At 36.2% G+C, this 18382-nt stretch overlaps 1 protein-coding gene across 1 annotated transcript; it reads right to left on the bottom strand.

Moving 5' to 3' along the window:
- Nucleotides 1–1786: 1786 nt before the first annotated feature.
- On the bottom strand, nt 1787–2742 carry LOC102268947 (olfactory receptor 4F15). Its single transcript, XM_005908844.2, is given in 2 exon segments — nt 1787–2409; nt 2412–2742. Coding segments are annotated over 2 exon segments (954 nt in total).
- Between the last annotated feature and the right edge of the window lie 15640 nt (nt 2743–18382).

Below are 18382 nucleotides of genomic sequence, written 5' to 3'. Positions count from 1 at the left end.
CCACTCTCAGCTGGTGTTCTGCGTGCGTTTCTGTGTCTGAAGGTGTATTCCTGATGTATCCGTGGAGAGACATGTACTCCGCCTCCACCTACTCCTCCACCATCTTGTTAGGAATATTTCTTTTTCACTTCTAAAATATAACTTGGTTCTTTGTTAGATAATGTTTCTCTCTGTAATTTAACATTCAGTTTTTCAACTTCCTAATGTCGCTCTTGATTTTATGAGTAATTCTTTGCTAATTTCAACAATTGAGTATCTGTGGTCTGTTTCTATTAACTATTTTCCTCTTAATTTTCAGTCATATATCCTTTCTTCTCGCATATCCCATAATCATTATAAAAATAATTATTTTTTTATTTTACACATTGTACATAAAAGATCAGGTAGTTCTGACATAATATTCCTCCACAACCTATCTACTGTCTCCTCTATGAGGCATAAAAGGTTAAGGTATGATCACTTCAATCCAATCATGTACTGAGCCTATTTGAATCTGAATGCAGTTTTTATAAGACTTGGTACACTCAAGTTTGTTCTTGTTCCTTGAATATACTCTTTCCAAGTTTGGATTATGATTTTAAAAGATCTTTGTCTCCTCACTCTGAAGAGTTCGGGTGATTCAGTTTTGCCCTCAGAACTTTTGTGCTTAGAACTTTAGTCTTTTCCCTTCTCTTGCTAGTTTCAAAAGTAAGATAAATTGTTCAAATAGAAATCTGGCTTTACACTGTTCTTTTTGATTAATGTACCTAACAAGAATCCACTAAAAATACAAATAAAAGCAACAAACAGGAAAAATATAAAATATACAACTGATTGTATAATCCTAAAAGAATCTCGGATCACAAACACTCAAACATAGTTCTGCAGGGAATTTGGCTCAGTCTTCTAGTTAACAAAGCAAACTATAAATTAAATCAGTTTTTTAACTTATACAGATTATACACACTAACACATATTTGATACCATGTTTTGAGGCAAAAGGGGTATAAAAATTAAGTTACCATTGAAAAATAGAGCAGTTGTTGGATAATAATAATACCAGCCAGGATATGATCAAGTCAATATGTTCTGATGTTTGAGGAACATTCATTGATGGATTAAGTCACAATTTCAAACAGCATGAAACAGCAATGTATACATAAATTTCCCTGCCCTAGGCCAAATGGAGATGAGTTGAGTCCATTGAAATTGAGGCAAACAATTGGAGCATAGTTTCCAATTCATGAAACATAATATTTCTGAGTCTTTCTCTGATGCTTTTCCTCCTGACATCTGTCAATCTCCCCTTATACTACCTTATCACTTCTGTCTGCTACTTTTTTTACACCATTTTACTGCCACAGGTTTTAAATCCTCCCTTACATATTTTTTTGTCTTTCAGAAAAAATATAATTTTTTCTTACCCTAGGTTAAAATCAAAAGACAATTAGATGTTTCATAGTTCCCACAAAGTTTGATAATATTAGTTATGTTAATCAATTGCTCAAATTTAATTGAATAACTGAATTCAGGTATTCTAATGTGTAAGGCTGTACACTCAGAAGATTCAGAGTCTGCAACTGATGCTTTTTCAAAATCTTCCACCAAGCATTTCCCAGGGTTTTAATTTGGCTGACAAACAACTTGTTACCCAGAGAATTCAATGTAACCTCATAATCAATGGTCTAGTCTGAATACTATAAAATGGTGACTGTCTTAAAAAAAAAAACAAACAATTTTTACGTATTTATTTCAACATTTGTATTACATGAAGTTGTTTGAAGTAATTTGTGCTCTCATGAGTTACTTAGGAGACCTTCCTCAAACTTAGGAGCTGATTACTCAGTCTGCTCATTGCTGTCTTCATATCCTTATTTCTCAGTGTGTAAATGGCAGGATTCAGCATGGGTGTAACCAGAAAGTCTAAAATGGCAAGAAATTTATCCACTGGCACCGTGGGAAATGGCCACATGTAAACAAAGATGCAGGGTCCAAAGAACAAAACCACCACAGTGATGTGCGCTGAAAGAGTAGAGAGGGCCTTGCGCAAACCACCTGAAGAGTGTTTCCATACAGTGACCAGGATGAAAACATAGGAGATGATCAGCAAGAAGAAAGTGCCCATGGATATGAACCCACTGTTGGCAGTGACCATGAATTCCATTCTATAGGAATCTATGCAAGCAAGTTTGATAAACCAAGGAAGGTCACAGTAAAAGCTGTCGATTTCATTAGGACCACAGAAAGGCAAATGGATCACAAAGGCTAACTGGACCACTGAGTGAATGAGGCCAATAGCCCAAGCACCACACAGAAGCAAAAGGCACACCCGTGGGCTCATGATGGTCAGGTAATGCAGGGGCTTACATATGGCCACATAGCGGTCAAAGGCCATGGCAGTGAGCAGCACCATCTCAGATCCACCAGCGTGTGAAGGACAAATATCTGGGTGACACACCCCTGGAAGGATATGGTTTTGTGCCCAGAGTACAGGTCAGAGATCATCTTAGGCACTGTTAAGGTAGAAAAACACAAATCAATAGATGAGAGGTTGGCTAGAAGGAAGTACATGGGGGAATGTAGATGAGGGTCAAAGGTCACTGTAAACACAACAAGAAAGTTCCCTAGAACAATTATTACATAAAACACTGTAGAGAAGGCAAGGAGGAAATGCTGCACTGGTCTGGAGGTAGAAAGCCCCAGGAACACAAATTCAGATACTGGTGAGTAATTTGCTTTACTCATTGACTTTGTGAATGACATTTACCTGAAAGGAACAAATAAATTAGTTACAAGGAACACACCAGAGATACTGAAAGAAGTAGACATCACTGTGCTTCAAATTCTGATATTAAAGAAACTCTTCACTCTGGATCACAAATGTCTTTTAAAAATTCATACAAGAGTTTATTCATTATCAAATACTCATGGAGAAGCTACCAAGAAGACCTCACATTTTCTTGGCACTGTGCCACATTCTGGGGTAAAATGCAGTCTGTCATTAACCTAGTTGTGAAGCTAGGCATTAAGTAACTGCTTACATAACCAGATGGATAAAAAGGTGCTATGATATTTGGGAAAAAAAAGAAAAAAAAAATGAAGTGCTTAGAAGACTATAAGAGCTCATAGTCATATCATCTACCCTGACCTGGAAGATGTTCATGGTAAGATCTATGTGAGGAACGGAGTTAAGTAAATGAGGAAAAATAGGAAAGGTATGGAAACTGTTGTGAAGCATGAAGAAAGAGAACTGCTGCTGCTAAGTCGCTTCAGTCATGTCCGACTCTGTGCGACCCCATAGACGGCAGCCCACCAGGCTCCCCCGTCCCTGGGATTCTCCAGGCAAGAACACTGGAGTGGGTTGCCATTTCCTTCTCCAATGTGAGAGTGAAAAGTGAAAGTGAAGTCACTCAGTCGTGTCCGACTCCCAGCGACCCCATGGACTGCAGCCTACCAGGCTCCTCCGTCCATGGGATTTTCCAGGCAAGAGTACTGGAGTGGGGTGCCATTGCCTTCTCTGAAGAAAGAGAACAGTGTGCAATAAATAAAAGATAACCAGTACAGGTCTGATCAAGGTAAAATTCCATAGGTGTGTTAAGAATTTTAATCCATATTTTAGAAGTGATAGAAACCCACTGAGGCAGAAGAGTGGCATATCATATTTGTGCTTTAAAAAATTTACAGAAGCTGCAAAGTAAAGAATTTAATAAACTAATTAAACTTTAAATCTTTTTGCAAAGCAAAGGAAATCATAAACAAGATGAAAACACAACCTTCAGAATAGGAGAATATATTTGCAGACAAAGCAACAGACAAAGGATTAATCTCCAAAATACACAAGGAGCTCATGCAGAGCTCCTTGTATCATAAAAAAAAAAAATCAATCAAAAACTTGGCAGAAAATCTAGACATTTATCCAATGAAGACAAGCAAATTGCCAACAAACTCATGAACATCAACAATTATCAGAGATATGAAAATCAAAACTACAATGGGGTATCACCTTACACCAATCAGAATGGCCATCATCAAAAAAATCTACAAATAATAAATGCTGGAAAGGGTGTGGAGAAAAGGGAACCCTCATGCACTGTTGGTGGGAGTGTAAATTGATACAGACACTATGGAAAACAGTACGGAGACTCTTAGAAAACTAAAAATAGAACTACAGTATGACCCAGCAATCCCACTAATGGACATACACCCAAAGAAAACCATAATTCAGAAAAATACATGCACTCCAATATTCACAGCAGCACTATTTACAATAGCCAGAATATGGAAGCAACCTAAATGCCCACCAAGAGAGGAATGGATAAAGACATGGTACATATATACAGTGGAATGTTACTGAGTCATAAAAAGGAAGGAACATGGGTCATTTGCAGAGATGTGGATGGACCCAGAGTCTGTCACACAGTATGAAGTAAGTCAAAGAAAAACAAGTACCATATATTAATGCATATATATTAATTCTAGAAAAACATTATAGATGATTTTACTTGAAAAGCAGAAATAGGGACATAGACATAGAGAAGAAATATGTGGATATCAAGGGGGAAATAGAGAGATGGGAGGAATTGGGAGATTGGGATTGACACATATATATGGTACTATGTACAAAAGAGACAATGAATGAGAACATACTTTATAGTACAGAGAATTCTACTTAATTCAATGTGATGATCTGAATTGGAAGGACGTCCAAATGGGAGGGGATATATATATATACTTATATATATACATATGACTGATTTATTTTGCTTTACAGTAGAAACTAACACAACATTGTAAAACAACTATATTCCAGTAAAAATCAATTTTTACAAAAAAGAATGTAGTAGAATGCATTAGAGGGAAGGGAGAGAGACAGATTAGAAGTCTAAGGGGCATTATCAAATCAGTATAGAAATAATAAATTTTCCCATAAATGGGTGTTGATACAGCTTACCAAACTTGTCAAAAATAAACTAAATATCTTATCTTACAACCACAACTAAAATTGATAATTTAAAAAAATTAAAGAAACCTACATGAAAATGGAGGCTTATTTTTAGATAATCCTTTATGTAATAAATCTCTTTCTAAGCATATGCCCACATGTGCAAATCATGCAGAAAAAAAAAAAAATTACAGTTTAAGATTCAAAATCTAAAGTATCTATATAAGTTAAAAAATAAATGTGGGGAAATAGTTATTAAATATAATGACAAACCAAAACATGGAGTTGTTATTATGTTTGCAGAAAACTGTCAGAGTTAAAAAAAAATTCTGAGGCTGTGAGGGCACAGACTCTTTCATACTATGTAATTCAAGAGTACAAATTCATACACCTTCTCCAGAACACAATTTCAAAATCTGTATCAAATATTTAAAAATTGCCTTATAGTTAAGACTCCCATTACAAGGCAGTTTTCTTAAGGTAATAACAACAGATGAGATAAAATACTTAGCTATTGTGGCAAACGTTACACAACTATGAGAAAAATAAAAATTGTATATAACCTAAATTCAAAACAATAAGAAACTAAATTTCAATATAATAGTGCATTCAAATGGGAAAACCACTCAACCTAATAAGTAGAAAAATATCATGAAAAAATTTATAATGAAATTTAAATTTTAAAAAGCAGCATACAAAATAAAATTATAGAAAACACAATTTTAAAAACTTAAGCCTGGAAAATAGACATAAAGGATAAGCAAAAGAACGTTGATCTCAGCATGTGTGTGTGTGTTAGTGTGTGTGTGTGTGTGTGTATAACTATCAGTTTGAATCATATCAAATTGGCATTTCACTAGATTAAAAAAGTAAAATATGAATTTCAAAGGGTTCTAACTAATATATTAATTTCTTTTTTACCTTATAAGTTTTTCTAAACTACCTTTCCTTTTTATAACCAAACATTATTAATGCTTAGTCCACATCTGAATTGAATACCATGTGTCCTCCACTTGTACTACCACCATCAAGCTTTCTTCCAGGTCTTCACCACTAACACATGTTCTTTCCCAGGTCATCACTTCTCCTTATGCCACTGTGCATCATGCCCAGTTTCCAGTTTGGGCACAGCCTGCACCACATAGGCAAGTAGGAGCACCACCATGGAAACACTATAGCCAATAACAGATTTGAGGGCAGCCAGGCCAGGCAGAAATGAGGGTTATGGAGACGGAGCAGGTACTATAGCCAAAATAAAACATGACAGGGATTATACTAGGAGACCCTGACAAAAGGGCACTAGATTTAGAACTGTATAAACAATAACTGGATAAATCAGAGTAGAATTGAACAGAAGAAATGGGACAATCACTGAGGTTACTGATATTGATATAGTATAGTAAAAGCAGTGATATAATTCTATATTACAGAGGCCTAAAGTGAAAAATCTTGTAGAATAAAGTCAATAGCATGATTCTGTTTGTATGCATGTAAAAACACCTTAAAGAATAAATGTTTAACCTTTAAGAAATATTACTATAGTAAATTGTGAATGAGTATATGTGATTTGAATTTCCTAAAATCCTTACATCTGTATTTCAGATAACTTTTACAAAGAATTAACATTTGTAATTAAAAACCATTAATTTTATAAAATATAAATAAAAATTCAAGATGCTGAGCATATTAAATGAAAAAATATAACACGAGTATTGAAAAAAATGAGATGAAAATTTACAGAGATGATCAACTCTTTTCTGAATCAAAACTAGTAGTATAACAAAAATTCTAAGCAATGGCTCCATTTTGAGGCGTAACCTTTGCATTTTTATGCTTGAAACACCATCTTTTCTGGAGGCATATGTGTGCATGTGTATTGATGTATTTCTTCATTGATTAAGAATTGAGATGGGTTTTTAAAAGGAGAATAAACAGGAAAAAATAGGTAAGCTATTGAGAGTAAAAGAAAAGATAGAAAGCAATCTAAGAGTTATCTGATTGCTTATAGTCTTGCCTAAACTCTTTCAATAACTTTACTCCTTTACAAAAGTTCAGATTCCTTCATATAGCTGATCTATCCTCTGTCTTCCCTGGAGGCACTAGAGGTAAAGAACCCACCTGCCAATGCAGGAGACATAAGAGATGTGGGTTCAATTCCTGGGTCAGGAAGATCCCCTGGAGCAGGAAATGGCAACCCACTCCAGTATTCTTGCCTGGAAAATCCCATCGACAGAAGAGCCTACAGTCCATAGGGTCACAAAGAGTCAGACATGACTGAAGTGATTAACACACACACACATCCTCTATCTCCAGTCTCACAGCTCATTCTCCCTTACCCCTGAAGAATACACTCCAACTTTCTGGAACTACTTGGATAAGCCCATTTTGTTAACGTTAGTCCTCTTGCTTGCTTAAGACTGAATTGACAAGTGCATGCTCTTAGTTCTGTGGACTGCTTCTCACCTGTAAGTACAATCCATGAAAAACTCCCTCTTTCTTCCAGCTGAAACTGACCTTTTTCTTTTATGAGGTCATGTCATGCTGTGCTGTGGGGAAAATTGGGCCTTGCTCTGGTAAGCAGGGCCATGCTAAGTAAATCTTTAATCCAATTTTTTGCTGATGAGTGGGACTGTGCTCCCTCCCTGTTAGTTGTTTGGCCTAAGGCAGCCCAGTCCTGGAGTCTGAAATCTCTATGATAGGGTTAGAGGCTCTATGGTAGGGTTAATGGCAACCTCTTCCAAGAGGACTTATGCCAACAATCCATGTCTCCCAGGACAGCTGCTGCCAGTAGGTCAACAGAGACCCCACGGCAGGCCACTGTCAACCCATGCCTCTCCAGGAGACCCCCAAACACTCATAAGCAGGTCTGGATGAGCTATTTAAAATACTAAAAGATGATGCTGTTAAAGGGTTACATTCAATATGCCAGCAAATTTGGAAAATAAGCATTGCCCACAGGACTGGAAAAGGTCAGTTTTCAACCCAGTCCTAAAGAAGAGCAATGCCAAAGAATGTTCAAACTACCATACAATTGCACTCATTTCACAGGCTCCTCTGGTAATGCTCAACATCCTTCAAGTTAGGGTTTAACAGTATGCAAACTGAGAACTTCCAGATGTACAAGTTGGATTTAGCATAGGAGCCAGAGATCAAATTGCCAACATCTGATGGATCATAGAGAAAGCAAAGGAATTCCAGAAAAACATTACTTCTGCTTCACTGACTACGCTAAAGCCTTGACTGTGTGGACTACAACAAACTGAAAAATTCTTAAAGAGATGGGAATACCAGACCACCTTACCTGCCTCCTGAAAAACCCATATGCAGGTCAAGAAACAACAGTTAGAACCAGACATGCAACAATGGACTGATTCAAAATTGGAAAAGGAGTATGTCAAGGCTGTATATTGTCACCCTGCTTATTTAACTTATATGCAGATTCAGTTCAGTTCAGTCACTCAGTTGTGTCCAACTCTTTGTGACCCCATGGACTGCAGCATGGCAGGTTTCCCTGTCCATCACCAACTCCCAGAGCTTGCTCAAACGCACGTCCATTGAGTCAGTGATGCCATCCAACTATCTCATCCTCTGTTGTCTCCTTCTTCTCCTGTCTCCAGTCTTTCTCAGCATCATGGTCTTTTCCAATGAGTCAGTTCTTTGCATCAGGTGGCCAAAGTATTGGTGTTTCAGCTTCAGCATCAATGCTTTCAATGAATATTCAGGATTGATTTCTTTTAGTATGGACTAGTTGGATATCCTTGCAGTCCAAGGACTCTCAAGAGTCTTCTCCAACACCACAGTTCAAAAGCATCAATTCTTCAGCACTTAGCTTTCTTTATGCGGAGTACATCATGTTAAATGCTGGGCTGGATGAATCACAGTTGAAATCAAGATTGCCAGGAGAAACATCAACAGCCTCAGATATGCAGATGACACCACCCTAATGGCAAAAAGTGAAGAGGAACTAAAGAGCTTCTTGATGAATGTGAAAGAGGACAGTGAAAAAGCTGGTTTAAAATTCTACATTCAAAAAACAAAGATCATGGCATCCAGTTCCATCACTTCATGGCAAATAGATAGGGAAACAATGGAAACAGTGACAGATTTTATTTTCCTCAGCTCCAAAATCACTGTGGATGGTGACTGCAGTGATGAAACTAAAAGACCCTTGCTCATTGGAAGAAAAGCTATGATAAAACTAGACAGCATGTTAAATATCAGAGACATTACTTTGCTTACAAAGGTCCATATAGTCAAATCTATGGTTTTTCCAGTAGTCATGTACAGATGTGAGAGTTGGACCATAAAGAAGGCTGAGTGTCAAGGAAATGATGCTTTCGAACTGCAGTGTTGGAGAAGGCTCTTAAGAGTCCTTTTGACTGCAAGGAGATCAAACCAGACAATAATCAACACTGAATATTCATTGAAATGACTGATATTGAAGCTGAATATACAATACTTTGGCCACCTGATATGAAGAACTGACTCACTGGAAAAGATCCTGGTGCTGGGAAAGATTGAAGGGAGGAGGAGAAAGGGACAACAGAGGATGAGATGGTTGGATGGCATCATCCACTCAATGGACATGAGTTTGAACAAACTCTAGGAGATGGTGAAGGACATGGAAGCCTGGCATCCTGCAGTTCATGGGGTTGCAAAGAGTCGTACATGACTTAGCAACTGAACAACAACCATGTGTTGTGCAAGCATAATGTTTAGGATGGATGCATGTGTGCTAAGTTGCTTTAGTCATGTCTGACTCTTTGCGACCCCATGGACTGTAGCCCACCAGGCTCATATGCCCATGGGATTTTCCAGGCAATACTGGACTGGGTTGTCATGCCCTCTTCCACGGGATATTCCTGACCCAGGGATCGAATCTATGTCTGTTAATATTCTGCAATGCCAGGTGGGTTCTTTACTTCTAGTGCCACCTGGGCTATCTTGTATGACATCTATCACACATATGAGTTCCCTAAGGACAGATAATATATTAACAAACCCTGGCCCACAGTAAGTGTTCAATAAATGTTTATGAATGCATGGATAGATGGATGAATGGATGTATAATTTGAAGATGATAGATTTTTGGTTTAATATTTTATCATATTTTTGACCCTGTCCAAAGAAGGATTTCATTTTTGTTAATCAAAACATTGTTTTAAGCAACCATCAGTGTAAATTACTTCCTCACAGCTTGCCTGTCACTTTATCATAAGCCAAGAAATTGAATCCAACAAGTAAAGAGCAATTCATTCAAAGAATAATATAAATCCAAATTGACTTTTGAAGCATACATTCTTGTTCAAATTAATTTTAACAAAAAAGAATTGATAACAGGGAATTCAAATAGCATCATATCCCACAGACCAACAAGTAGCAGCAAGTCAGAGAAGAGAGAGACCTAACAAGTATACAGCCCTGTTGAAACATGCTGTACTAAAGAAACTGTCCTCGGGGCCTATTGTCAAAAACTATGTCTTTTAGAAGTTGGGATACACAGCCAGTGGGGCTGGGTCCTGAACATGGAGATGACATTCCCTCTAGGTACTGCACTGTCCAGGTGAGTTTTACTTTACTATTTATTAGCTAAATATTTATCTAGCTGTCTATGTCCTACTTTTTTCCCCCTTAGGAAGCACATTACAATAGGTTTCAGAGTCCTCCACACAACTTTAATTTCTATTTATCCACCCATCTCTGAATCCTATCAATTCAGGGAACTTCTAGACCTCACATCCTAAAGCACTCCTCACTGCCGCTTAGAGTTACATTGATTGCTTCTAATCAATTTTTGATTCTCATTAAATGAAGCAGGACCCAGAAACTCCTGATACAGAAGCAGTGAATGTTGTGGACCATATACAAGTAATGACCTGGTGAATCAGTCATTATCATACTAAGTGCTTTCCTTTATTTCGTAAAACTATCTCTAACCTGAATGGTGGATTTATCTACCACATCCTCCTACTGATACCCACAATTATCTCAATGCATACTTCTCTTGTAAATTGTATACAAAGTTGGTTATTGCTACATGAAAAAATTGCCTTTCCCCAATAAAATTGAAATGTTCAAAAAGTAAACAGAAAAGTGTTGCTATCCTGCAGTTTTACACTGTTCATCACTATATTCTACTAATGTTGATTATTTCAAAATGATCAGAATCATTTTGCTGAATAACAGAAACTAACATAGCATTTTAAATTGATTATACTTCAATTTTAAAAAGATCAAAACCTTTATGAAAATGTACACAACTTTTTGTCTTTATTTAATTTCTTGGATGTGTCTTCCCTTTGTTATTACTCCTTTATCTTTTTAATACATGTTCGATATAAACAATTTGGTATTTCTCTACTCTCAACTCCTCCCTAAATTTCTAAAACTTTGGTATGCTTATATTAATTGATAGTCATGACAACTGAAAGAGTCTTCAGGAAATATTTTTTAATATTGGTTTGCTGACTCATTTTTCCAAAAACTATGAAATCATTGTAGATAATCTTAGAAATTTTTATCTGAAAAATATTTGTAGAAGTCTTGGTAAGAGATTCCTTCTGAATAAATCCCTTTCACTAAAAAGTCTGTGATCTACCCAATAATATCCAAATATATTGTCCATACCACTGAAGAAATATTACAAGCATGGAGTACATGTTTATAAACATTTCTAATGCCTGTGCAATGCAAAAAGATCACTATGAAAATTCTATAATGTATTTACATGTTTAAATTGTTTTTAATCAGAGGAATGAAAGCTTCTGTTTATTTCTTCAATTTATTCTGTGCAGAAAAGAGTAATAAAATACAATATGAAGGAACACAATGTGATCCTGGCAATGAGGAAGCAGAATCACTGAAAGCCTCCTTCATTTCTGTTTTCATTCCCTTACTGAGCTGAATCACACACTCCTTGACTTGTGTCCAGCAAGATTCTATGACCAGAGAAGTTTTGTTGCCTTCTACAGGTCAACCCTCTGGGAAGGTATGAACATTTTTCTAATAATTTTGAATCCACTGATTTGTGAACCTCAAACAACTTTTTCTATGCCTAAAATAAGGAAATTTCTAAGGTACTGAAGTATAGCTAACTTACGTAAAATGTATATTTCTATTAAATGAGTTTCATGCCCATAATACATTTTTATTTCCAGAGGAGTATTCACCAAACCTGCTGTGGCTGGTAGAATACTGCCCATTTCACTCCTTTCCCACTCCTACACTGCTCACCCACATGCACAATACCTGTAATACCTCAAGGGTCACACAGATTTTCGTAGGGTTTTGAGAACAGTATAATATCAAGCCTGGGTAGAAAATCCAGTACTTTATGAAATACACTTGAAAAAATAGAAACAACCTGCAGAATTCATCTGACCTAAAAGTATGTGATACGGAGGAAAAAAAAAACAGCTCTAATCTTAATGAGTTTTCATAAAACTTCATGGCCCAGTCCAAAGCAGTGCATGTAATAATAAATTGTACAAATTATTCAAGTCTCTCTTGGAATATGCTACAACCTAGACACAAAAATATTCCCATAACTCAAGAGTAAAATTCAGATGTATAGAACAAGCCACATATCTTGAAACAAGTTTCAGTTTTCCCTGCTAAATGTTATCACCCAAGAGGTATTCAGTAAATATTTATTGAATTGAAAAATAGAGAAAATATAAAATTCTGAATTTTAGCAGACTACCAAATTTATCTTGCTTGTTTACTTACCATATCAAAACAAACAAAAAATATGAAGAAGAAAAAGGTTTGGTAGAAAGCAATAACCTCAGATATGCCGTATCATTTAAATTTTTTTTTCAATTTTGTTACCCCTGTGGTTTTTACTGGGACATCTAGAGTAAGTTATGGGGCTTTCCTGGTGGCTCTGTTGGTAAAGAATCCACCTGCAATGCAGGAGAGCTGGGTTCAGTTCCTAGGCTGGAAAGATCCCCTGGAGAAGGAAATGACAACCTGCTTCAATATTCTTGCCTGGGAAATCCCATAGAAGGAAATGACAACCTGCTTCAATATTCTTGCCTGGGAAATCCCATAGACACAGGAGCTTAGCAGGCTACAGTCCATGAGGTCTCAGGAGTTGGATATGACCTAGTGACTAAACCACCAACAACCAGAGTAAGTAATAGCTGCTTCATCATAAATATCAGCTCTCAGTGACCACTTGATACTGTGGTGACCTAATAGTCCTCAGTCCATTCAACACGGGAATTCTGCCTTAAAATCCCCATGGCCTGAAGAAACATGGAATATTAGAAGTTTGCTACAGAGTTAAATTAAATTAAAGGAAAACAAAAAATGTTTGTGCAACCAAGCATACCTGAGGAATCCTTTAGAGTCAATATTTCCAGATAATAGAATGTCTATCAATTACCCTTGAAACTAATATCAGTGATTAGCGATGAACATATTAACTAAGCATAATTTAAAGTTCTATTGTGAAGGATATTTACATTGAAAGAGCTTAACTGAGAAACTCTGTGCGTGTGTTCTCCTTTGAATGAAGTTAAGCCTCAGGTGAAGTAAGTAACTTGATTTACATCACCCTGCTTATTGTGGAGCCAAGACTCAAATCCAGATCTGTCTGATTTCAAAGGCCATGTAATTAACCACTATGCTTCCCTGTATATCATGGTGATAACATATTAACAAAAGTTTGCAGGCTTGTGCAGTTTTTAAACTTTGTAATAAATATGAAAAATATGTCACATTTATAGCAAGGCTATTCTCTAATGGATTAAAAGAGTAATATTCTCCTGATTTACTAAATTAAGAATGAGAATGTATAATACATGATTCACATAAGTTTGGCAGCAGACAGGAAAGAACTCATAATCTAACCCTGAGATTCTGCACCGATGCCAGACACACTAAATACTGGAAATTCTTCTCAGAAAAGAAATCTAGCAAGTACAAATTTCAATCACACACATCTTAATCATAGGTATTCAAAGCTATAAAAAGAGTTCCCTTTAAACACATAGGTTCAATTGAAGTAAATATGAAAAACTAATTGTTGTTAATGAAATTACAATTAATTAATTTCCTGATACTAAATATTATGCCATTGTCTTCATAAAGCCTAATCCGGAGAGCTAAAAAGTAGCTGAGAAATTTTGTGAGATAATTGTTTAAAAGTCTCACAGGAAGAGAAAGGACACAAAGTTGTGCTATTTTTTAAATCATGCTTATCCAAAGTGATAATCCAATGAGTAATTAATAATAGAAATTAGTCCCTAAATATGATAGAAGTCTAAAATATCAATTAATTAAATAATTTAATTTTGATGAGAACAAATTATACATATATAAGCTTTTGAAAAATTATTATGGTAAAGGAGTGAGCTTTCTGTCACTAGAAGAATAAAGCAGAAATGAATAACGATCTGACAATATTGCCATAGGGCATTCCTGGTGACTCAGTCAGTATAGAATCCATCAGCAACACAGGAAGTGCCAGTTCAATACCTGGGTCAGCAAGAGTCCCTGGAGAAGGGCACGGCAACCCACTCCAGTGTTCTTGCCTGGAGAATCCCATGGACTGAGGAACCTGGTGGGCTACAGTCCATAGGGTCGCAAAGAGTTGGACACAAATGAAGCAACTGAGCATACACACATAATTGCCATAGGATAAAATTATGTTAGATGATTTCTAAATTTCAGAAGGGTTTAAAAGGTCCGTCTAGTCAAGACCATGGTTTTTCCAGTGGTCATGTATGGATGTCAGAGTTGGACTATAAAGAAAGCAGAGCACCGAAGAATTGATGCTTTTGAACTGTGGTGTTGGAGAAGACTCTTGAGAGTCCCTTGGACTGCAAGGAGATCAAACCAGTCCATTCTGAAGGAGATCAGCCCTGGGATTTCTTTGGAAGGAATGATGCTAAAGCTGAAACTCCAGTACTCTGGCCACCTCATGCGAAGAGTTGACTCATTGGAAAAGACTCTGATGCTGGGAGGGATTGGGGGCAGGAGGAGAAGGGGATGACAGAGAATGAGATGGTTGGATGGCATCACCGACTGGATGCACATGAGTTTGAGTGAACTCTGGGAGTTGGTGATGGACAGGGAGGCCTGGCGTGCTGTGGTTCATGGGGTCGCAAAGAGTCGGACACGACTGAGCGACTGAACTAAACTGAATGTAACTTCTCCTTTTGAAGTTTAATTTGGAATGTACATTTAATGGTAGATCAGTACTTGGAAAGTAAAACAATTTATTCATCCTCTATTGTTGAGCTGCAAAAAAATGAGGGGGCGGGGCCTCATGCACAAGGAAGATTTGTGGTTTGCAGCCAATGTGGGTGGGGGTGCCTGGAGGGTGAGAAACAGATGGGCCCTGGCCCTGCTGCCGTCTGTAGGTCGCAGCTTGCCCATCCACTATTTAAATATTTTTAATTGTAAAATTTAATTGGAACTATTTTATAATCCACCCAAAATTAAGAAACGAAGAAGAAACAGAAAAACTAATCAATAAACCAATTATTCTATTTCCATGACATTAAACAAATTTTTGGACCAATTGAATTAGTTATGTACGGGATTATGACATGCCTTTTAAATGAGAAATGTTAAAGTGGTGTGTACAAGCAGACATGACTGCTCTAGAGATTGGGCAGCATGAGTTCATTCTTGCAGTCACTAATGTTTATTACCTTCTGCTTGTTAATAAGAATAAACATTTTTAAATGTTAAAATCTCATACCTGACTTTCAAATAATACTCTCTATGGAAGCCAAATGGAAAGTCCAAGGAGGAAAGATTCAAGCCCAAGCAAGCATCATTCTAAGTAGCCATACAATAATAGAATTAGAAAGCATCAGTGAAAAGTTGCTTATAATCCAGTTGTAAAATCTGAAAGACAAGAATCTGAAATATCAAAGAAGACAAACAGAGTTATACTATATCTTCTTATGAGATCTGCAAATATTTATCTGTCCCCCAATCAAGTATCCACAATTTGACTTGAATGGATAGTCTTCCCACACTCCAGGAATGCTTGACTTAGGGGTTTGTTTGAGAATTGGTTTTTAATGTTTTTTTCCTAGGGTGATTGGCCTGCTTAATTAAAAAAAAATAATTTCTAGAGCCAATTTTGGTGATATATATTTTCATTGAAATCTATCAACTTTATTTTGAATTTCAACTTATTTTAAAAAATCGATATAAAATTCTGTAAAAATGTATTCCATTTTTGTGATAACTTTTTCACTTTCTATTAATACATTGTATTTTCTCTATTTAAAGATATTAGCTAATATTTTAATTACTATATTTGCCTCAGATTATCTTGGAGTTATTTTCTTCTACTATAAATCTGTTTTTTAATTGTTAATATTTGCTTTCCTATATATTATTCTATGCCAGTTTGTTTGGGTTTACCATAATATTCATTATGGTAATTATAACATAATTATAATAAGTTATAACATGTTAAAACTTATATAACATAAGTTAATTATAACATTAACTCTAAAGTTGAAATGACAGTTATAATATTGTGTTCATTCTTATTTAGTTTAAAGTTTAAAAGCTAAAAAATTTTCTTTGTGCAATGTCTTAGCCACAATCTAAAGGGTCTAATAACTACTATTATCATTATTATAACCTAAATAACTTAAAATTTTAAATTGCATTTTACTTGACTAAAAATTGTAAAAGAGTATTTTGCTTTTATTATTGATTTCATTTTATCTCTCTCATTATGTCAATTATGCTTTTAAAAATTTTTAGTAGTTTCCTTAGAGTTAAAATACATATTTTTGACTAATCTAAATTCACTTTCAAACAACACTTCTGCTTCTCATGTAGCACACGTTCCTTAAAACAATGTTCCCAACCCTCCCTCTGTCCCTCTGTGACATTGTTATTATTCCTTCATTTATTTATGATACAACAACCAACACATTATTAGTTATTACTATAAACACAAGAGTTATCTTTTAAATTAATTAGGAATAAAGAAAAACTTTTTTTTGATCATGTATTCCTTCTTTAGAGTTCTTCATTTCCTTACGTAGATCCAAGTTTCTGATCTACATACTTTTCTTACTTTCTGCCCGAAGAACTTATTTAACATTTATTGCAGCATAACGTTGCCAGCGATGCAGTCCTCCAGTTTTTGTTTGTCTGTATCTCCTTCACTTTTGAAAGATAATTTCACTGGATTGAGAATTCTAGGTTGATTTTCTTTTCTTTCAATCCATTAAATATTTCACTCCATTCATTTTGCTTGCATGCTCTCTAACAAAAAGGCCAATATAATTCTTATCATGTTCCTTCATAGGCAAGATGTCTCCCCAACCTTTGGTTCCTTTCAAATTTTTATCTTTCTCTTTTGATTTCTGCAGTTTGCATTTGCTATGCCTAGGTGTGAGGGTTTTATTTTGTTTTATATTTGTTAGTGTTGGTCTTCTCTGACGTCCCAGGATCTAGGAGAAATCTAGTAGGGATTTCATGACTATTTGGTAGTTCTCCACCAACATTATTTCAAACATTTCTTCTGCTCTATTCTTTTTCTTCTCCCTCTAGTATGCCACTTATACACACATTATGTCTCTTTTGTTGTTGTTCAGTCAGTCATGTCTGACTGTGACCCCAAGGACTGCAGCACACCAGGCTTTCCTGTCCTTCACCATCTCCTGGAGCTTACTCACACTCATGTCCATTGAGTCGGTGATGCCATCAAACCATCTCATCCTCTGCCATCCCCTTCATCTCCTGTCTCCAATTTTTCCCAGCATCAGGGTCTTTTCTAATGAGTCAGCTCTTTGCATCAAGTGGCCAAAGTGTTGGAGCTTCAGTTTCAGCATCAGTTCCTCTAATGAATATTCAGGATTGATTTCCTTTAGGATTGACTAGTTTGATCTCCTTGCAATCCAAGGGACTCTCAAGAGTCTTCTCCAACACCACAGTTCAAAAGCATCAATTCTTCAGCACTCAGCTTTCTTTATGGTCCAACTCTCACATCCATACATGACCACTGGAAAAACCATAGCTTTGACTATGTCTCTTTTCATTGCCCCACAATTTTAGCTGTTCTCTTCTGATTTCTTTTTCATTCTCTTTGCATTTCAGTTTGGGGATCATCAAGCATATAGTTTTTTCCCTTAAACTCATTGAGACCAAATATCTCTAGTGTCCTTGTTTTACTCTCCTCCCTTGACTATGGGTTTCCCTAAGTATTCCTCCTCAGAAAGAATCTGTGACATTCAGTCCTTTCAGCTGTAATCTACTGTTACTATACTGGATCCCTGTTGTTATGGTGGTAATTTGTGAAGGAACAGAAGCACTGTATATTTTCTAAGATTAGATATCTATCTTATAGGAGTCTGTGGTTTAGAGATGAAGTTTTATAAATGTTTCTGCAATGTGTTTAACTCTTCTGTCTGTCTCTGCTTCCTTCCCTGGAAACAACATTCCCAATCTATTTTCTTGAGGCTTCAGTTCAAT

Source organism: Bos mutus, chromosome 10 (genome assembly GCF_027580195.1).
Source record: "Bos mutus isolate GX-2022 chromosome 10, NWIPB_WYAK_1.1, whole genome shotgun sequence".
Taxonomy (NCBI): domain Eukaryota; kingdom Metazoa; phylum Chordata; class Mammalia; order Artiodactyla; family Bovidae; genus Bos; species Bos mutus.
Note: the sequence above shows the minus strand (reverse complement) of the source record. Positions and strands in the feature narration are given on the sequence as shown.